The sequence below is a fragment of the Liolophura sinensis genome, chromosome 8 (assembly GCF_032854445.1).
Source record: "Liolophura sinensis isolate JHLJ2023 chromosome 8, CUHK_Ljap_v2, whole genome shotgun sequence".
Lineage (NCBI taxonomy): Eukaryota > Metazoa > Mollusca > Polyplacophora > Chitonida > Chitonidae > Liolophura > Liolophura sinensis.
The window spans coordinates 33,486,243-33,509,648 of record NC_088302.1 but is presented as its reverse complement, the minus strand read 5'-3'; the positions used below and the strand labels follow the sequence as shown (position 1 = coordinate 33,509,648).

Here is a 23,406-nt window from a genome sequence, read left to right as displayed (position 1 = left end):
GCATCATAGACACAATAGTCTTCCAATATTGAAACTGTTCTTATTAACATGTTGCTATTCTAGAAACATGCATGACCATATATCTGAAGGAAGTGAAGAACTGATTCAGTAAGCAGTGAACATTTTTGTGACTTCAGGTACATGTAGTAAAGAAGCTAGTAAGTTTATCAGTATAAACGATCATAGTACTCTCAAACAATGAACCAGATCATGCCCACAATGTTAAAATTTGTAATTTTTGTATTTCATGGGTGGGGGGCGTCCTGTCTTCAGCATGTTACAGTTAGGCTGCACCATAAATATGTCAGTATTGGGACCGACTGGCCTTCTACATGGAAACACTGTTGTGATTTGATAGGAAATGTTGATGAGGACAGAATGTGGGTACTGCTGTTCATTTATGTAATCACCCACCTTTTCCGCCATGTCTAAACATGTTTAGAATTTGATTGGTGTTTTATGCCATTTCTAAACATGTTGGAATGTGGTTGGTGTTTTATGCCGTTAGCCGTGGTAGAATATATTTTCATTTATTAGCAATATTGACTCACACCAAAGGCATTTTATTTTGGAGGATGAAATATATTTTCAAATATGTATATGAAAATATGTTAGTTTGCACATTGACATATTATCAGCTTTAAGTTATATCAGTGTATGATCATAAGTGGGAAAGTCTGACAGCAACCTCAAATAAATAAATAAATATATTCATGTACCTTTTGGAGGGATAGTACGTAGGGCAGGGACAGTAATTGATCAAATCATATGTGATCACTTCTTTTTTTTTTAGTCTTCATTTGATTACTAATTTATTCCTTACAGTCCTGTGTTGATTGTCACCTGTTTGGGTTGAATCTGAATAACTCATTAATCCGTGTATGATTTTAATGTGCCAGTCAGGCATGCATGGTAATAATCATTGTTGCACATACAGCGCCATTGTTTGACACCGTCTTCCATATTTCAAAGACTTCCGCCAGCCTCTTAAACTTTTCTTTCATTACCTGTCACATTGTTCATCCTACCCTCTGATCAAAGCCCCCCTCTTCAGTTCTCTACCTGCCTAATGACTTAATTAGCCTACCTCCTCGTTTCTAATATTGTACAAGACTTGTCATATGTGCGAGATGATTAATAACAAATCTATAATCTTGGTGAATTATTAACTCATGTGAGCATTGTGTTGAGGGAGTGAGCCTGCACGGTGACTCTGAACCCTGTTTGATGGTCAGAACTCCTGTAGCAGTCACAGCTGATTTCTTAACACTGCACTAGACATTGATGCTAGTCAGGAAATTTTGATTGAAGTCTCCTTTATCAAGTGCCTTCCTGTTATGAATCCGGTAACTGCAAGATGGTGTATACGTGAATGATGAATGGATTTATCGGCCTGTTTGAAGTGCGACTAGTATCCACTGTTGTTACACTACGGAGAACTGCCTGTGTTAATGAACGAAAAATACATGTATCTGAATGGAAATATAAAACAAGTAGAAAAATTTGCATGTGGCCAATACCGGAAAGTATTGGCCACATACGAAAGTAACAAAAGAACATGTACATGTAGAGTGGATCTACTGACCCATAAATGCAGTATTTATATATACATAGCAGAATTTGTAAGATTGATTTAATTTGGATTGCTGTGTTGTGATATTTCTGGTCTGATTTTCTTCCTTCCCCTTTATAATAATTTTCAGCAAATGCTCTTCAAACTTTGTTTGAGCTGGTTTGGGTTTTTCTGGTTTCTCTGATTTCTGGCTTGCCTCGGGTCATGACGTCACCCAGTATCACCTTGCTGGCAGCAGGATTCAGAGTGTTGCAGCATCATCTTCCTGCAGCATCCAGCCCAGCATCCATGTCATGCAATCACCTGTCAGATCAATTAGCGTATTTTCCAGCCACACCCCCCTTAAGGAGCTGAGAAAGACGAACTCGGGGGACGAAACATGAAGGTGCTTTTCCTGAGCTCCCTCGCTACAGCGGAAATTCCCCTGTAGAGGGCTAAGCCTTGCCTGGAGCAAGCTTACGGCACCTTGTATCTGATTTCTACCCACAAAGGCGATGTTTGCTAGCTAATCGATTAACTGAGCCAGTAATCAATACCCGTATTGACTGCTGCTTGTTGGTAGCTTTGAATGGCCAGGGCTGGTCACAGTAGATGGACCTGGTATAGACGTGTTGTCAGACAAAACGCCCATTGTTTGGGCGACAGTGTGTGACTGGCGGGTATTATTGTGCGGGAGTCATCAAGAGATCTGCTCACCCTCTCTAGCTAATGTGGCCTGATGATCTAATTGTGCGCAGATTGTCAGCTGATTGGACAGGTAAACGCATGGTCCAGGTGTGAAGAGCCCAAGCAACCTGCTGAATGTTTACCTGAAAACAGTCTGACAGCTGATGGACAACTCAAATCACGACCAGTTTTACTTACTCTGACAGAATGAATCAGTATTTTTATCAAATGAGCATCAGTACATTTATCCTTTGTTTCCAAGACAGGTATAACATCCGGCTGAAATGAACAAATGCTCTTTAAGAAAATCTGGCTACATGTGGATCTGGTATTGAATTCACCTGATTCATTTAATAACACATTAATTCTTTTCATGACTAAAATAGATTGAGGTACAATATATAAATAAATGTAATATTCACAAGCGTAAATCTTCCTTTGGTTTCTCGCGGCTGTCTAACTGTAAATTTTCAGTTAGATCTGAGGAAAAGAATATTAAGTGGAACAGGAAATAAAATTGTGCCAAGATAATAAATGATATGATAATTATAGTCACTGATATGAACCTGCCGTGACTCGACTTGTCACTATTTATTTCTTTATTTATTTGATTGGTGTTTTACGCTGTACTCAAGAATATTTCATTTATACGATGACGGCCAGCATTATGGTGGGAGGAAACCGGGCAGAGCCCGGAGGAAACCCACGACCATCCACAGGTTGCTGGCAGACCTTCCCACATACGGCTGGAGAGGAAGTCCGCATGAGCTGGACTTGAACTCACAGAGACTCGTGGGCCATTACGCTGCAATAGCGCACTAACCAACCGAGTCACGGAGGCCCCTTGTCACTATTAAGGGCAGTGTTGTGATATGAAAAATATTACACTAAATGTTCAAAATTCAGAAAAAAAAAACATTTGAGGAAAAAATTGAGCAGGTAGCTTCATTTAATTCTCTGTCAGGTAGCTGACTGCGTTTCCAGGGTAGCCTTGTGTTCAAAAAGATGATCAAAGCTCTGAAGTTTAGAACAATATGTGATCGTAGATTACTGCAATTTATAACTTTGATGAAGACGTGAATATTTTGTCTTGCATATTCTATATTAAAGACTGCAAGGGGTTGCATGTTAAATTGGAATGCTGAACTGATGAATTGTGTAACAAGTGTTTTCTAGAAAGTATATGTATAACAGTTCAGGCTGAAAAGTGGGCATTGGTGATAGTCAGCAAATTGGTTGATTCCAGTTATGTCTGTCCATTCACACAGCTACAATACACATCGACGCAGTAGTTGTACATATATGTTTTAGTCACATTTTTCACACCTTTGTTAAATTTCTTACGTTTCTCACAGCAGACACAAAACTCAGTGTCACCATTTCATGAATATTTTTGAGAAAGATGAACTCATACACTTAATTTTGTCATTTTTGGACTTGTACTTTGCTAGATGTGTGACACATTTATACTGATTTTAATTAAGACGTGTCCAATGACTTACATGTATACTATGACAGATTTATGCTCATATTTGTTAGGACAGGATTTTATCTACTGGCTTAAATATGCATGGACAGACAGGTACTGATTTTTATTTGAACAGGTATCTACTGACTGGTGTTTGCTACATGTGTATGAAATTTATACAGACTTGCTATTACTTTTTTACACTGACTTGCACTACGTGTACAACACACTGGTGATTCTTTCTACGTGTACATCCAAGAGATTTCTAGTGTCTTTTTTTTTTTGCCAGAACTATGTTGCTCTGAATTGTGCCATGATGGAGGCTGGAGGCCTGGGTTAGACCCACTCAGACAATGCTGCCATCAGTCAGCCTGCTGAAATGGCAGCCTGGCCTCGCTTCAAAAGCCTTCATTTCCTGTAAATACGGCAGTAACAGTTGAGGGCGGGTGCGAGTACAGTACGAGCGCTGAATGAAACATGCAATCAAAGTTAGCCATCCGCAGGGTTATCCTTCCTGTTTGGGTACGGGCACACTGCGTCTCGTCCCCATCCCCTGCCATGCCCGATCCTGTATGCGTCTTACAGCCCAGAAAGGCTCCGGGGTAAAATTCCATTAAATAGCTGGGAACAGGAAGTTGGAAAAGTTATAATTTTGATGTCATTCGTGACAGGCTCTCTCATCACAGCGATCTTTGGCGTGTAATTTAAGCATGTTCAGAAACATGATGCTGATTGTGATCTGACTGATTTATAGGCTTTGTTGTCCCGTGTGTGTTGACACGAAAATTGAAAGTTAACACAGAAAATAAACCATTATAGGCCTTGTTTAATTTTTCAATTTTTCACCCAAATTTGTGCTATTAGAACAAAATACACTGATTATGCATCATGGGCACCTGATGAAAAATTAGTGTAAAGGAAATGTTCAAGTCAGATAATGATAACTGATTACTCGTTAATGTACAGAATCTTCTCCTCCGCCCCAAATTTAATTATCTGACATGAGTTGATGTTTGGGTTTAAAACCGTCCTTGTAGTTGAGTATTGCATAACTTCCAAAGACTTTTTGTACATGTACGTATAGTTCAGGAATAAACATGTTTGCAGTTTAAAAAGCAATTATTGCTTAAGGTATGGTATGTGGAGCGTGAAAGTTGACAAAAGGTATCAAGTTTACCAAAAGCTGATGTCAGAACATGCATGCAAGTTGCAAATATTTAACTTTTTGTGATGGACATTTGTTGAAAGTTTATTAACTCTATATCTTCATTTTTTAATTTTTAAGCGTAAATATAAAGATACTGCTCACTGGTGCAGTTACAGAATACTTAAACAGATTGACCTTTTTTTGGGTGTGCACGTTAATTCTTTGAATTTGATGGGATTGCATGCTAAACTGACACAAAAATTTTGGTTTTTTTTTTTCAGGAGGTTTAACTGAGGTTTGCTTCTCTGTTTTATCAAAGGTCTTTATCATTTGGTCATTTTCAGTTACGTAATCAGCGTGGGAATTGTTGACAAGCTGACACAGTATTTGAACAGTGTTCACGGACCCATTGACGAAGAGAGAGACATTGCGGAGTTCCTACAACATAGCCTAGGCTTACTAGTAGCTATCACCAAGTTCACATCAAAAAGGTCAGCTTAGTTTGATTGTAAAATCTAATTTCCATCCATGGTCATTCAGATGAACTTTAACTTTGGAAAATTAAAGATAACATCACATTTATATAATTTGAAAGTGCGAATTTCCTGCAAAAGATCAGTCGAAATTATTGTAAAGTAAACTTTTTCATAGTAAGTTGTTTCATTGTCAAACATTATCTCTAATTCACTGGTTTGAGACAAGTTGTTTCATTGTTAGAAATCATATCAAATTCACTGGTCTTGAGACAAGTTGTTTCATTGTCAAACATTATCTCTAATTCACTGGTTTGAGACAAGTTGTTTCATTGTTAGAAATCATATCAAATTCACTGGTCTTGAGACAAGTTGTTTCATTGTCAGAAATCATAACTGATTTACTGGTCTTGAGACAAGTTGTTTCATTGTTAGAAATCATATCTAATTCACTGGTCTTGAGACAAGTTGTTTCTATATCAGAAATTGTATCTGATTCGCTGGTCTTGAGACAAGTTGTTTCAATATCAGAAATTGTATCTGATTCACTGGTCTTGAGACAAGTTGTTTCAATATCAGAAATTGTATCTGATTCACTGGTCTTGAGACAAGTTGCCTCATTGATCAAGATACGTTACTGTATTTTCAAGATTTATGTCAAAATTCTACAGTCTTGGAAATTATTTTGGTGTGGGAAGTTGTATTCAAATTGACATTCCTCATGATTAGAATTGCTGATATTACATTACAAATTATGTTCTTGTACTGTATGAAATCCTAAAGTCTACAATAATCAAATGAATCAAGGTTCTCAAAATTTTTCAAAAGGAAGAGTGTATTGGTAGTGGTGGAAAGAGATGGGTAACAGAAAGTTCCTACACCATTTCAGTTAGTGTAAATCTTTCACCTTTTCACATGGTTTAACATGCTTTATTCAGGTAAATTCTGAGGGCATAAGTGTGTGCTGAATGGTAAAATTATACTTTTTGTGAAGCCCTGAAATTTGTTTCAATAATCAGAGTAGATAGCTGCATAAATCACTATGAGAGTTAGGAATTAGGTAGGTAGGCCTACTGGGGTCAAGTCTTTGTATCAAAACATGGCTTAGATAACAAGTCCGATTAATTAATGTGATGGAAACAAATTTGCTGTCTTTAAATTTATCCTGTGTTTATGAGCTTTTTGGGTTAAAGATGATAGGACAAGAGAGGGGGGACAGAGGGAAGAGGTCTTATATTCACACTGAAATAAGGGAGTTTCAAATGGGACAACAAATCAGGGGTAACCCCCAGAGCAATTATCCAAACCCTTGCCTTATTAGCCCCCTGACTTCATTAAGGAGGAAATTAGCCAGAGCAAATCATGACTGATGGTTGTCACCAAGGCTAAGGAGCCTCTGACATTATCCTGAGCCTTTAATCTGTCTTCATGCAGCAATAGCCCGGCGTAATCAAAACATAGAGGGGTGGGGAGAGGAAAATTGTGTCCACACCCTGCACCCAGGGGCCAGCAAGCATTGAAGACATAAAACTATACACAGAGCATCGCTCGTATCTGCCTGCAGAAGCTTTACTGTCGATGGCAAAAGTTTTGTAGATTTTGATATCTTTTTGTTAATAGATAGTGGTATAAACTATTGGATTATTGGGTGGATTCGTAAGCCTCCCTAGCACCCATGACTGAGCCCTGTTGTCTTGAGCCCACCAGAGAGTGTGCCCAATCGTACACGCTACCTCACCCCCATCGGTTCTTGTCACAAGCTTGATTTAGTGATTCCTTGTGAACTCTGTTTGCCCCTATGATCCTCATATGACACTGTCTGTGGCTGACTTGATGCTGCCTTGTGTTGCGAGGCAGTAATACAAGGGTATTCATGAAGGCTGCGTCAAATGTTGGACACTGTGTAAGCAGGCCTCCTTGATTTAATCTCTGTTCTCCATTGTTCCATTTGTATTCCGTTTTAACCTTGTATCAGATTGGGGTGAATTGGTATGTCATCTACAGTACATATTATTGATATTTGGTGAACTTACATTTTTCCAATTAGGTATCATTTTACCTTCCAAACAAACCTCAAATCTTTTCTTAGATCAGAGGAACTTTTATTTATTTATTTATTTATTTGAATGGTGTTTTACTTTATACTCAGAATATTTCACTTTTACGACGCCAGCATTATGGCGGGAGGAAACTGGGCAGAGATCATCTGCAGGTTGATGTCAGATCTTCCCACTTACCAACTTTCATAATCAGGAACTTTCATAATCAGACAAAAAGGATAACTTTATAGTCATGGATGAAATTTTAGTTGTAATACAGTACTTACGTGTTGCAGTATTGCAATTCTTTGTCACAAAGTTATTATTTTATCATGAACTACAGTGTGTAATTGCGCTAATTGATTTATGCATGGTGCTTAAAAATTCTTCAGAAAACATATTTAGAATGTTGGTCCTAATGGAATAGGGTTTAGATATAAGCATATGTCAATCAGATAAAAATCTGCACATATGTACATTGGAAAGTTTTTGTTGCCAAACAATAGCAATTGATTTTTTTTGTTGTTGAAATTGTCCTGTGATGGATGGTAAAAGTTATTCCCTGGATCTGGTTAGATCGTGTGAAGATGGGTTTAGAGTAGTTGCCGAGTGCAGTTTACGTGCAATAAATGCGTTGTTTTTCAAACAGATAAAAATCTGTCGCATTGGAACTGTTTGGCCAATAACATTTGAAGTGAAATAATCATAACAATGGTAAGCAAATATGACAAGCGAACTAAAAGCAAATCTCATTTTGTGATTGTTGACGTGGATAAGGGGTTCGTTTTGCAAATTATTTCGAAAGAATTGATTAAGCTGCGTTTGATTTGTGCACTGATATCAACTGACCCAGGTGAACCAGTGTGAAGTTAGTGCTGCTCTCAGCCTGTATTTACCTGTGTCACAGATCACCTGGCTTGTTTAATCAGCAGGTAATCAGTTCACATCCACAGCAATTAAGGCTTATGATTTGTATTTACACGGACGCTGAGTTTTTGCCTGGAAGCTCTAGCTCTTTCCTCTCTTGCCAAGGACTGAGTAAACCAGGACTACTCTGCTCAACCGATTACACCCTAATGACAATGGTCGTACACACTAACATTACATTAGTGCCTCGTTTACTGGCTAACTCATAAACGGGTCACTCCTTTGTCTCGGCTCCACGCGCAGACAACAGCCAGGTTAATCATCATTACTGGTCTAATCACCCTCTGTGGACCGCTTCCTGGACATGGGTCTGCTCCATGCACTTCGCCCCAAATTGTCCGTTATTGAAATCTGTCTTACTATTAGCCTGAGTTTGTTTTGTGTTGTCTTAGCTAACTCCACGATGTAACCCTCAATTTGTAGCGGTATCAGATTTTTTTTTTTTTTTCTTCTTCCACCCGAAGGGTTAATTTAGCCTTTATTCCTGACGGTTTGTATCTGGCTGTCGTGTATTTGCGTGTTTCATTCATCACACGGTAATCCCATGTCAGGGTTTAATGGGGTCCGCAGTCGTATCCTCTGTCTCTGTGACTGGCCGTTCATCTGGGCAGACCTTCAGCCCTAACCTACGCAAATATTGACCCCACTGCCCTAAGATGAGGTAAATATTAACCATTATCCTTCTAGATAATGCAATTTTTTTTCTAAAACATCCCTCGAGGGTATTGCAAACAGTAGTGTCGAGGCACGATCCATTTATAGGTAGTTATCATGCAGATCAAAACAAAACTTCTCTGCTTTATATTGATTCAGTTTGACATTGCAATTTTGTGAATAACTTCAGGTGGACTAAATGTTTCTACACGTAGTAACACCATTAATAAATGACTTCGTAGTGCAAGTATTGGCATTGTTCCATTTCACTGGTTATGTAAGACTATGATGAATGATCAAAGTTTTGTTATAATAGAAACTCTTTGGAAAAACACATTGGTGTGATTATGAGGAAAGTTACGTGTAAATTAGCTTAATTTTTTTTTTTTTTTTTTTTAAGCTGAATTTCTACCGTGGCATCATTGAGGATTTTATTATGGGATAACAAGTAATTGGTTTTGATGAAGGATTTGACTTACGAGGTCATGCAATACATTCTGATTGTTTTCTCTCTTGATTAAAGGAAAGGAAACAAGAAAGAAAAAATATGACTAATTAAGGCATTGAAATGTAACAGTGGAGCCCTTGTCACAATAAGTGGTTGACAACATACATGTCAAATTTTGTGTACTATTCACTTGTGGCAAAATTTGTCGGTAAGTTTCCAGTTTAGCACGGGCCCTTTCTGATTCCTCCACTTTTAGAACTTCCCACCGTGGTATAAGTGGAAGTTTCTGAGTATGGCGTTCAACAACAGATAAATAATTACTGACGACTACATATACGCAACCAGTCAACATGTTCCAGATGAACAGGCTCTAAGGGACTAGATTTCACTGTTTACATGCAGACATATTCCTTTGTTCACTGTTGCCTACCATTATTCAAGCTCTTATTCTTTGATTTAGTTATATATTTGATTGATGTTTTACGACATACTCAAGAATATTACACCAATATGCCAGTGTATGAAAAAAAATGAATAAGAATGAAACCTGGAAAGTGGGTCAATGTGCATGGATCAAGATGCATGTCTCTCTGTCCCTCAGAAACGGTATTATTGCAATTCCTCTACTTCCATTATTCTCATGGCCTGGATATCAGTTAGAGGTTGATGTTGATCATGTGGCTGTTTTAGGTGGTGTTACATGAAGTTAAGTTAAGATCACTTCCCCTCCAGCGTTGTGGTTTACACCTGCACATGCATGTCAGTTTTCTGTTACTTGCTGAAAGCTAATGGTTTATAGAGGAATGCAAATCTTTCAGAAAAATTTTAACTTGTTTCTGTCAGCACATTTGTGTTAGCACTATGAATAGCAGTCCATCAAATGTTGTTGACTTATTGTGACGACATGTTACATGTTAATCTACTGTTCACAGGAACAGCAGCCCATTTGACCAGAAGAAAGAGGACCCCACCCAGCTTATCAACACGTTTGAGGTGACAGACTTGGTGGGGATTGTGTCCCTGCTGTACGGAATGTTGCTCCATTCCGGGGCGCCAGCCAGGGGTGAGGCCGCACCCCCTGATCTACCTCAGCACACCATTGCCGTCACAACCATAGGCATCAGAATGTTAAACCACATGGCCATGTTAGATCTACCTATGTTACAGGTGAGTCTGATTAGCGATTCTTAAAACTTTCTCCTTTTGCATTTATATCTTTTGTTGAAGTCACCATTTTTATTCGGTACTTGATAAAGCTACATTTTTAGTTTTTAGCTACAAAGTGAGGTTAAGTATTGTGAGAGAGATAGGAAAGTGTGTTGTGCCTTTCTTCTTTTTGGTTAGTAGCAGTTTGTGACGATACCAAGTTCAGATTTCTTGTCCTTGATTTTTTCAAGGTCATTTGGTGTATTAAAGTTCAATTGTACAGAGTTCATCCAGCCCTGAAATGTTCTTGAAAGTCATGCAGTTTGTGTGCTGGTACTTGAATTTCTTTGGATGTCCTGAAAGTAAATTAAAATGAAAACAAATCTTTCCAAACTTTATATAGATTTCTTGTTTCTTGGTTTTAAACTCTTGACGATTCAGAAGAGCAGGATTTTACTTTGTTCTTGTTATGCCGTTTAAGCATTAAAACACCTGAAAACATTTGCAAATGGCTAATTGGTCGAATGTCTGCCAAGAACTGGAAAGCACTATGCAAGAGCTAAGGGTCAGTGAACTGGAAAGTCATGGAATTCTATCTTAGAAAATCATGCAATTTATCAAGTACTGTGCTGAATGAATCCTTGTTACATCTATATGGATTTCTAAATGCCATTTCCTGAAAGCTTATAGGCAAAGGATACCAAAATCATGCATTGCCAGAATATTTTTGACAGTGTTTGCAAAGCCTTGTGGCAAGAGACGAGTTAGGGATGTATTTGCCAGATCTTGTTTTCAGGAATATATATGTACACGTTTATGCCATTTCTAGCCAGTGGGTATTAATAAGATAACACACTGTATGAACGTAGATTAAAATCTATATCCGCAGATGGTGTCAGGCATCAGTTAATACATACCTGGTCTACATGAATGTAACAGACATGACTGCAAGCAGTCACTGGTATCATATGTTGATTCTAGAGATTTGACAGGGATGTTAGCAGCATATGCAAGAAGTCGATTATCTTTGCTTTTGGTTGAAAGTGGTGAGTTACAGAATGAAGCTGACATTTGCTTTGGTTGTTGGGTCATTCCATGTCTTTTCAGCCTGCTGTTGTAGTGACTCTCTTGGATTTTGCTGAGAAAAGTCTTAAAAATACAATATTTGAAGAAGGTTTGCCAAGTTATAGCCCCAAAGTCCCAGTGGTTTTGGAGAAATGGCCTTTAGAAACACCATGTAATGTTCATGGTATCGTCCCTTAATGCCTAATTTTTCTTGAAACACTTTTAATTTCCATGAAAATGCCACTTATTTTTGCTGTTGGTTAAAAGTACTGGTAGTAAATTACAGCATGTAACTGGTATTTGTTTTAGTGTCCAATATCGACACTGAAATAGCCTGCCTAAATTTCTTTCAAATTCATTTTTATTGTTGCCCATGAAACATTGTCCAAGACTAATGAAGTACAATAATTAAAATCATTGATAAGTATTAGAAATAAAAGTGTGATTCTTTGGAACTGCATGTTCTGTTTGTATTGGATATAATGCAGATATGAATAATAAAGTAGATGCATGTATGATGATTGATAGTGCAGATACCAGTACTGTCAGTCATAACACAGATACTGTGAGTGATAATAGAATATATTTTAGCGCAGCTAAACATGCCAAAGAAAAGGATAAATGAATGGTGCTTAGGTTTGACGTGTGCACATCTGTGTGAAGAAGAGAAATGATGCACAGATTGTTCTGTATGAGATTCACTTAGGGCCTAGATCAGTGCACCATATGTCCCCTTATCTCTGCCGACCCCTCTCTATGTCCTCATGCACATGGTACCAGGCAGTCAACAGGTGTTGTAAGATACTGTCAAGGAACAGATTTTATTAGTTGTCCAGGTATCCCATATGTATTTCTTTCCACGGCTGTAGACCTGTAGTTAAACAAACCAAGTACCTTTTGGCTCCTAGATTTCCCTTTGGTCTTCAAGAATGGTTTATTTTGGCAGCCATAAGGCGATGCCAGGTCTATTTTGTGTTTTAGATGTGGAAAACTAACAAAAATTTTAAAATGGAACAAAATTGAAAATCCACCTTTCTATTCTGTACGATTTTGATATTTTTATGATTTTTCCTGTTTTTTTCTTTTTTTTCAAGGATTTCTGATCACATAAATATGTCTTTAGTAGAAAAATTGCGAGGATAGTCCACATTTTCCTCAAATTAGATGGTTTTCAAGATTTTGGTTTCATTTTTCTCCTCGCCCCTGATGTTGATAAAAAGATTTATTCTATCCATAACATAACAATTGAAGTTGGTGTGGCGTTATGAAACTATGGTGCTTCACCTGTTACTACATGATGCCTGGCAAACTATGTATACTTCTATAACAGGAAAACACATATTCACAAGATTTTTGTTTTTGTTTGTTTTTGTTCATGTTTTGTTTTTCTTTTTGTTTAATTAAATTTACCTTCAGTGAAGAGGCCGGTCAGGTACATGTAGCTCTTATGTAGAGGCACAGTGCTTTTCTTTCGACTTTCGACGATTTCCTACACTGTTTCCTGCACCAATAAACCCGGTCATATAATTGAAATATCCTTGAGTATATTCTACATGTACTTCTTAAAACCCCGGCGAAATAAATAAATACAATTTAGCTGTAGAACACGGTTTTGTTCCTTGTTGTACTGGAAAAACAGTCTTGTCTTGGTAATGACCTTCTGGGTGAGTTTTGTCTGACTAAGATTTATTTATAACATTTTGATATACAAGTAATTTATCTGCTATGACTGGTTATACCTGTAGCATATATATGACAACAAGAATTTATGGCACACCGTATGAAATAGCTAAGTGCTGTTGCTGTTGTGTGTCCTCGCATGTCTGAAACCCTTTATTATGTATTATTATCTAGAGTGAAAACTGTTTTTCTAGACAGTTCCAGGGTGGTAAATCATAAAGCCAAGTTATTCGGCTGGAGCCATTGTTCTGTGAAGAATCCCAGTAATTCACATACTCACCCACACATCAGTTTTCTTAATATTATTTTCTACTATTATGCTTCTCAAAACATGATACAATGTGGGTAGAAAATCAGCTAAAACTGGAGAAAAAAAAAATCAAGTAATGCATATGGTAAATATAGCCTATAGGCCTGCATAGATTTTGATGTCAGGTTGGTATGATGGTTAATGTGGCTTTTTTATGTTATAAAATGCATTTTTACTCATGTTGACATTGACTGTTTGTGATCCAAGCGTATGTACATTGTAGTCTGGAAAAGCTTTTGGAATATATTGAACTGACAATATTACATCTTGACAGGCTTTAGCAAATGTGATCAATGTGTTTATGACTGTCAGATTGGAAAGATTACATAGAATAATGATTTTCACTGGGAGAGTTAGGGTTGTTGTTCCCTCTGCAGGTACTGTTAGAGGGGCTGGATGTTCCATTGCTTGAGTAAATCTGGCTTGCATAATGCAGCCTTTGTGGAGATGTTATGATAACTGTATACAAATGTAGCCAGGTGTCGGGAGGGATATGGGCAGATAGGTTATTACAGAGTTGTTTTATCAGGCTGAATAATGGCGGGATAATGTGAGAGAAGCTAGGCAGTTAAGTTGAGACTGCAGCCCATCACAGGCGTCTGCAGAATACATACCCTTCTCAGCTATAGGCAGAGCAGTTTCCATTGCCTGGACAGACATTTCTATAATTTACTGGAGTATTGTTAAGAGATGTTTTGAGAGAAAATATCAGCGCCAAGGATTCGCTGGGTGTGCTTGGGCTATCATGGTTTCCAGATTGCCCAGTTAGTGGAGGCCAGGGTGACAGGCAAAACCACTGTCTAGGGCAGAATGAAGAGGGCATCAGTGGGGCCATCCAGCCAAATCACTGACATGTGTCTTCAGTTTAGAGACTGCCATTCTGCCATTGTCATTCATCAACTGGCCAAACAGTCTATGAAAACTATGAGGGTTACATTTAAACAAACACTGCTCTACATGCACATACAGTTCCCCCACTGCAACGGTGCTACTGTTGCTCCCTCTAGAGCCAATAAAATGTGGGTAATAAAAGACATGTAATTTTTTTTGAAAATCTTAAGGGTTTAAGCTAACTCTGGTTTTACTCCTCTTAGCCAGTAAAATATTTATTAAACTGTGAATCTTTAATTTTTTTTTTTTTTTTTTTTTGGCGGTTAATTGATTTATTGATCTGACAGCATGTGGGATTCCAACATTAAAAGTTTACTTCATAAATTGGTTCATATTTCTTTGTGGAGAATTTTTGTGCATGAAACTCCTAAAATTTCTAATATTTATGAAATCTATGTAGTATGAGGGTTTTATAACTTCACAAACTTTTTCTCATTATTCCTTTCTTTACATCAGCCCTGAACTTCAGTCAGTCTTACCACCCACTAAACCTGCAGGGTTGGAGGTCCCAGCAAAATGCTTACAGTTTCCTTAAAGAAACAAAAGAACATCTTTCTAAACATTTGGCATGGAACGTCCCGTGTCACAGAGATGGTAAAAAAGTCCTATCAAAATCAGATGCACATGTCACAATTTCTGGCGGGAATTATAGAGTTGGGGAGCACATGGCAACTCTGACCTCTGCGAACAAAAGGAGAATAAAAGAAATCCTATGTGTGTTTGGCTGCACCCAGTGCTACCTGACCCCAGCTGTCTTAAACACCCTGACACTTGTCATTGATAAAACAACACGTGCCAAATCATATCATATTTACACTTTTTTTTTTTAGTCAACATGTGGATTTGTTTTCTTTTGTGTTTTTTTATTCCAGGGTTTGCTTTATTTTTTATTTGCTTTTTTTATTATTACTGGTAAAATTATTGTCTTTGGCCAGTGGTCAAGTTCTATCTTTTGGTACAACTGGTAAATCACATTGTATGAACTTCTGTCAGTTTATGGAAGCATATATTCAAATTTTTCACTCACATGAGTGTATTTGTGTATATGATGTATAAAATACCTCATATACAGCAATAAGATTTGCCAGAAATTTTATGATGATGTCAAAATTACTTCAAAAATGATTTGTTTGTTTTACAGAAAACTCTTGGAGCGGAAGGTTTGTCTCTGGAGTTCCGTCACATCGCCAGTTACCTCATCTGGTTTTGTTCGGAGAAGTCTTCCGAAGAACTCCTTCATGAGGTCATTCTCTGTGTCGGTTATTTCACCGCACTTCACCCAGACAACCAGGTCAGTGGCCTCAACACATTACACTGCCCTGGTGTCTAAGTTTTACAGTTAAATGTTTTGCTCCTCTACAAGTAAACTGTTATCTCAGTTTTGCACAAATTAGGTCTATGGTGGCCTATTTGTATGCAAAGATATCAGTTTCCTCGGAACACTATTTGTAAAATAAAACATTTCCTAAATGTTCAACAAATTTGACCATAAAGACAGTGCATGGTTAACGTATTAGAGCATTGTTCCCTCTGGATAGGTAATCTTAATATGATTTCTGTGAAGTTCAGATATTCAGGCCATATGAATCGTATGAATTATATTCTTAAAGTGCATCTAGAGTTATACTTAACTGGTTCAATTTTGTTTTTGTTTTGTTTTTTTTTAATCTACATGAATTGTTTAGGGTAATTATTGTTTGGACTACAGGTGATTATCCAGTCAGGGCAACCTCCCACAGTATTACAGCAGATGTGTGCCCTGCCCTTCCAGTATTTCAGTGACCCCCGCCTCACGGCCATTCTCTTCCCTACCCTCATCTCCTGCTGCTTCAACAACCAGCAGAACCGAGAAATCCTAGAGCAGGAACTCAGTTGTTCTCTGCTGTCTAACTTTATTGAGGTACGTGTATGTTTCTTCTTGGCTCCCACTGTTCGTAGGTCTTATCTCGCAGTGTTGCCGAGAACCAAGTACAAATTTATAATAGACATTGCATAAGAAGTTGATGTCATTTTGCACTCAGGTTCTTTCTTAAAGGGATACAGAATCGATGCTGATTGGCTTACAGTGGAGACAGGGTTTCCTGGGTTAAACTCCGCAGCTTTGGTCACACTTAACTTAATCTGCCATGCCTAAAATTCAGCTTAGACTGGACATGGCCTGGACCTCCCAATCTCCCACACCAGCCAATCAGAAACAACTCTGTATCCCTTAAATGAATGGCCAGTGTGGAGAAATAGGATGTCAGAAGCCAGCCCACTGACAAAGTGACTTATATAGCTATAAGTCACAGCTAAACAGAATATATAATCGAATGTTTGTATTTCAGACTTTGGGGTTAGAATTTTTACACTTGTACCATAATTTTGAATATGATGAGGGTTCAACAGGTCAATATTTAAGGGGAATTGTACTTCCTCTTTGCCTGTAACAGATCTGTAAAAACAACAAGTATGACTGGTTATGCTCACTTCCAGACCCTCTTGTGTTTGTATGCTGGAGAAGCAATAAATCATTACAGAAGTGTAACCTGATCTGTAAGAAAATAAACTGAATAGCTCTCTGGTGGTTGAGACTGTGATGTTGAGGGGAAATAGTGAGGGCTCTTGACCTGGGAGAGTGGTTCTGACAGCTTAGCCCCAGGGGGGACACCGACAACCCTCAGACCAGCCAATCCGAGAGCAGAATTGTTACCACTAAGGTGTTTGTCCACCCTCTAGGGGGGTCTCGCACTCTATGGTCCACACCATGGTCCCCATTGACTGAGATTTACTCCCAGCGGGTGGCCCAATAGCAAAGTCATTTGTCAGGAAGTGAGGTGGGGCTTAACTCAGGGAGGGGCGGAGGGGCTGCAGCTACAAGCAAGCATATGTTCTCGACAAATTTGAGGTATACCATGAAGAGAAAACAAATTATAATTTGGACATACTTGCTCTTTTTTTTATATACACTAACTGGTAGTGTTATTGATATAGCTTAATTGATGGTGTACATGTAATTAGTAGTGCCTGAGAAGGTCAGTGGCAATGAAATTCCACCATTTTCATGAAATTTCAACTTGTTTCTAAGATTACACTTCTCACTGTTTAGAATAATATAGTTTAAGGAATTTCAGACTAGTTTGTAAGTTGAAAATCAATTCTAAAATAGAATGGAACAGATTTTTGGCAATATTCTCTATAAATCTAATCAAATTTTCAAATGATTTAAATTTAGAATGAGGGGATGAAATTATTTACTTTCAGTAAATATCAGCATTGTATCTATATAATTTATAGTTTTGAACTGATTCTGAAGTTTGAAAAAGTTATAATGCGGTCCATTTTATAAATTTTAGGAAGTTAATTACCAATTTTGAAGTTTTAACACATTTGCCGATGAGGCTGATGTTTTGTGAAAAGCAATTATTTGGAATATTCTAAAATGACAGCAGAAATTTAATTTCATTTGCGCTGATTACTTTTTTCCCCAAAATCTTCAGTATAGCCTCTTTAATGAATTTCAGATGTTTATAACAATCTGATAACAAACCTGAAATGGAATTTTAATCAGTTCCTGACCAGCTTATAAATTAACTATCTGTACATAAGCCTGAAATGACACAATGTCATTTCAATCAATTTCACACTATTTCTGACTTCTGACAGCCTATTTTTAGGATTAAAATGTAATATAATATCATTTTGAAAAGCAGTGAAGTTTTCATTATGGTTTGAAGATGAGGTTACGTGAGGTTTAAGTTGTAATATTTGGCAGATATGTGTTAATGAGTCTATTTAGCATTGATAGGATGGTTTGTGAGAAAGAAAACTACTTACCACAAGGTGTTACAGCTTTTAGGGTCAGTCTGCTCTAGTTAAGCTGTTATCATGTGAACATCCATTGTTATATTAATATCTGACAGAAGTACATGCAAGTAAATGTTTTTGTGTTAAAATTGTTATTGTTATTATTATTTTTATTATGGTGCTAAAATTTCGATAAAACGTTTGTGGCATTAAAGAAGTATGTGTATGAAGTGCTGTAGATGTGTGGGATTTGGATAGGGAAGCCTCAGAATTGGATCAGACTGGTGTGTTTAGGAAACCGTTAAGGCGAGCCCTGGGGCAAGCTATTGATGTTATATTCAGTTAAAGAATCCTGACATAGAGATGGCTAATTAGCCGGTCCCCGAGATTCCCAGGATGAAGTGAACAACTGGTACCAATGCTAGAGGGCGGGGTGGGGGGGTGGGGGGGGGGGGGGGGTTATATGTAGAGGAGGATGGAGAGCCATAGCTCAGGGGGTCAATGTGAACAGCTGGTCAGCTAGGGAGAGGAGTGGTGTGAGAACAACAGTGGCTGCATTTCAACCTTTGTTTTCTTTTGATGTTCACCTTTCCTTTCTGCTGCTGCCTAGCCAGGGGGACATCAGGGTTTATGGGCCGCTTAGATGAGCAGCAGGATCTCGAAGAATACGAGCTCATTAAGAATGGGCAAGGGGCTAACTCGTGTCTATTACGAAGGCTCGTGCGCCGGGGCCCTTGTTGTGGTCTTCACTCAGAAGAAGGCCTGACGATTCGCCGGTAGTGCATGGTGTATGTTCAGCTAATTACACGGCTTTGTCACAAGAGCTAATCAAAGAGGAGGCCAATTACAGGCATTGATTCAATAGAGCCGTGAGGAGCCTATCCTGGTGTGTTGTAGGGACGCTATGATTGTTAGTTGCGTGAAGATGTCTTACACTAGCTCTCAATATTCGCAAGGGTTAATCAATCAATTATTACACATTTATATCCAGGCATGTGACAGACAAAAAAAAGCAATAGGCAACTACAACACATAAACACATGAACACAGTAGGACAGAAAGAAAAAGGTAAACTCTGCTCTCAGATCAGATAAAGAATGACAAAATAAGTATTAAACCTATTCGTTTTTGATTTGTTTATTTATTTATTTGATTGTCGTTTAACACCATACTCAAGAATATTTCACTTATATGACATCGGCCTGTATTGTGGTGTGAGGAAACCAAACAGCGCCTGAGGGAAACCGACGACCATCTCCAGGTTGCTGCAAGACCTATTCATATTTGATAGTTAAGTGTGTCTTAGAATGGTGTTGTCAATTATGAATTGTTAATGAGGTGCTGCGGGAGTTTATTTTATTTAATAGGAATATGTAAATGAATGATTGACGTGTTTAGCCAGTTATATGTTATGTATCTTATTTTCTGTGCTTGAACCACAGCTTGAACCATATTATGGCTATTAAATTTCTTTTTATTTTGGTGAGGCAGAAAGATTGTTTAAGTGAAGCAGAGATGCTTTTAGAATGGGACTTACAATCATTTGATTTTATGTGTAGATATTATATATGAATTTTTCATATGGCACTGTTGTTTGTCCCTTTTCAAGTGAACTTTTCATGTAATGGTTTTTGTAGGAGAAACAGTTGGAACTTCAACAGGCCAGGCTGCTGCCATCCACTGCAAGGAAAGGTTGGTGGCTTTTTTCTCAGCATGGATTGCATGGCTCTTCTTGCAGTACTTGTGCATGGGGTTCAATTTTTCTTAACTTGAGATTTTATTCTTTTGAATAATGTTTAAATTTAAAGACATATTTTCTGTTCATTGAAACTTTTTAATCCCACCTTTAGTGTCAGAATACAAATTTCTAATGCTAGTCGCATTTGTAGATAATTAGTTTGTTTATTTAGATATAATTAGTTTGTTTATTTAGATATAATTAGACAGTAAATTCCAGCTGAGATAAGGACAGATTGATAAACCTTAGGTCCATGAAGAGTACTCTGTCAGTGCTTCTTTCTTCAATTTTCTGAGTGTGTTTTTTTTAGCAGCATTTCTTTTTGTATTTTCACTGTCTTTTTTTTTTTAGAATGTGTTTCACTTTAATGTTGAAAATTCAATTTAATCTCTGAAGTATTTTCCAGCAATATATTTTTTTAGCGACTTTCCATAACTGTTCACAGTAATCATTATAAAATATGGATGTTTAAGGTTACAGTACAAACTTTGCTGTAGTTTTGGATGATAATTGGCTCCTTGTTTTACAGAGAAGGAGAAAGGCCGTGATATGGGGGAGCAGAGAATGCTGCTGTCTACTAGATTCCCCATGGACCAGTGGAATGCTGCTCAAGCCTACTTCAATGCACAGGACACACCACCATAAGTTGTAGACATGTGACAAACTTAATGCATGGCTCCTGTGACACATACTTGCCTTGGGCATGGGAGCATCATTCCTATGACAGTGCAGACATGGAAGTCCTGTTCCTCTGACACATGGGAGCCATGGAGCTGTGAAAACATTTGCAGCCATGGGAACTAAGTTCCTGTGACACGTGGGAGCAGATGACCCATGGCATAATCCAGACGTGAAGCACAGGACCTCTGACACACTCCAGCCGAGGGAGCACATGGCCTGTTATTCGCTGAAGTCCTATGGAAGCACAGGGCCTGTGATATGTTGGTCCTATAGGAGCACCAGGCCTATGATATGCTGAAGCCCTATAGGAGCACAGGGCATCTGGCACACTTAAACATTTACAGCATAGACCGCGCCATAAGCACTAGCTGTGGGAGAATATACTGTACAAGATGGCAACTTGTCTTGAAGGCTAGTATTTTTATAATCAGAGATTCAAAGAGCAATCACACTTTTCAACTTTAAATGAGTTACTTTGACTGGTTTCATTCAGAATAGAAAGTATCAAATATATGATACATGATATACATCTATATACATTTCTGTATGATGTGAGGAATCTTATATTCATCATATGACAAGACAGAAGATCTCACACAAACAATTACCAATTTATTTCTAACCATTGAAATGTCCACTTTTATTTTTAAGAAGAATATTACAAGACTTGTAAAATAATGTGACCAGGTAAGGGGTGCTTTGATGCTGTACTGTTGCTGTTCTCAGCCCATTGTTACTGGTGTTTACCTTAGACTCCTGTTAAAGGTTGTTGTTGATTCACTGTTATGTGTACAGTTTAAGGATTTTAACCATTGTTACCCTCCTGTAAAAGTTACATGTATCAAAATATTCTTTGTGAAGAAAGAGCTTCTCCATTGGTACATGTATTTAGGGTAAATATTGAAGAGTGTGATAAAGTACACTGGGTGAATACATGCACATGTAATAAAATACACTTGTCAAAAGTTTTAAGTGTAATGTAAAGTACACTTGACAGAAAGTGTAATAAGGTATACGTTAGTGGTTATTTGAAGTGCAAAAGGTAATATCGGCATACACTAATCGTGTGCTAAAGTATAAGCTATTTTGCAGATGTTGTTTTGTGTATTTTGAATCACGTTGTATGATGCAATGACGTGTGTAATGTCATAGGATAGGTCTTAGAGATTTGTGTCAGAAAATCCCTGTACTGTAGACTATACTGGTTGTTAAATTGGTTAAGGGGTCGTGTTGCTGGAAGATTAGAGGAAGACGTGATGCAACAAATAGGTAAAACATTTTTGATTAAATTTTAGAGGTTCTACTGATTCTTTAAGAGTTTTTTTCCATAAAGACCTACATGTATTTCCAGAAGCATTAAAGCTTTGGTGTCCACTTGTGTATAATATGTGCCAATTCTGGTGTCAGTGAGAAACAGTTTAAGTTTTAGTGAACAAAAGGCTGGAAAGTCATGGGGGTGTTTTTCAGCTTTTATTTGTCTGTAAAAGATTTAATATATTGTGTGTTCGCGTGTGTGTGTGTGAAGTAAAAGGTCATCAACTTTGGTGTACCTGCTTGATATGATGATATATGTCTTGGTGTATGTAAATATTGTCCATGTTGGTATAAATCCTACCTATTGCCACATGTTAAGAGCTTGTAAATATTCAGTATTGTTAGCTTCTATTTATTAGCTGCTGTCTGTACTATCACCTGCTCGGTGTGTTTTCTCTTTGGCGTTTGTGTTTGTGGTCTCATCAGGGTCCACCGAGCTTTTGTAAGTTTGTTCAAATATAAACATACTCATATCGAAATGCTGTCAGCTGTGCGTGTTTGTGTAATTTACCCACTTTAATTTGTTTGTTTAGAGCAGGTTGGCAAGTCTGATGTCTGCAGTAAAATTTAGTGATACTTAGTAATATGCATGGATTCACTGTTTAGATTCTAGCGGAAAGTTAAACGATGCTGAAGTGTGGTAAAGATGGGAAAGCATATTTCCTTAAGCCAGACACTTAAAGAAGTTTCCTGAAAACGGGTCCTGCTTTATAAATTTGCAGAAAAAAAAGAAACGGTCCCACGAGCTTGGGAAAGAAAACAATACTTTTTGACCCTTATTTTACAGAGGTCCTCTGAATTTTTGGACATCTGCCTGCGTTATTTTTGTCCTTAGGTCAATCTCTCGGCTTATGCCCGTGGTTATGTATATATTGAAGACGTGTGCAAGCCCACTTGGTCACTATGTCCGGACAAAACTGGACTGTTCCCAGGAAGACTACAACACAACATGTCTTTGGCGCAGGACTTGTTTTCATTGTAAACAACTTCGGTAGTTTTTGGAATTGTCCGGCCTGTGGACAATAGCCTTGGCTACGCTCACCAGGGATCAAGGAGGACAATACTTAGGGTAAGGCGACACCTTTCTCTGCAGTTCTCAAAAGAATGCGAAACTTTGCCAAAGTTCCTTTACATTCCAGTCCTCGTTGTCCTTGGATCGTCAAAGTTTCGGTATGATACCATTCTTCCAAAAATCTTCGTCATGGCTCGCCAGATGGAAATATTTTTGCGACGAAAGATGTCGGTTTTATCTTACACACATATAACATGTGGGAACGAAATCGTCTGTCCTGAGTACAATTCTGCCAGCTCTTGTACGAGAGAAAGAGCGAAGAGTTGAACTCTTTCTCTTGTCTAGAAACACATCTCTTTCAAACATTAGTTTATAGTTTTCTTCTAGA

The 23,406-nt window shown here is 37.9% G+C and overlaps 1 protein-coding gene across 2 annotated transcripts in view; it reads left to right on the top strand.

Moving 5' to 3' along the window:
- Positions 1-22,482, top strand: part of LOC135472628 (S phase cyclin A-associated protein in the endoplasmic reticulum-like) — a 45,656-nt gene extending 23,174 nt beyond the window's left edge. For both annotated transcript variants that reach the window (XM_064752227.1, XM_064752226.1), the window contains 6 exons: positions 5,199-5,345; positions 10,328-10,562; positions 15,629-15,778; positions 16,196-16,387; positions 19,911-19,965; positions 20,541-22,482. In XM_064752227.1, the coding sequence (XP_064608297.1) occupies positions 5,199-5,345; positions 10,328-10,562; positions 15,629-15,778; positions 16,196-16,387; positions 19,911-19,965; positions 20,541-20,656 (895 nt within the window). In that variant the 3' untranslated portion in view covers positions 20,657-22,482. The remainder of the gene's footprint in view (positions 1-5,198; positions 5,346-10,327; positions 10,563-15,628; positions 15,779-16,195; positions 16,388-19,910; positions 19,966-20,540) is intronic.
- The last annotated feature ends 924 nt before the right edge of the window (positions 22,483-23,406 follow it).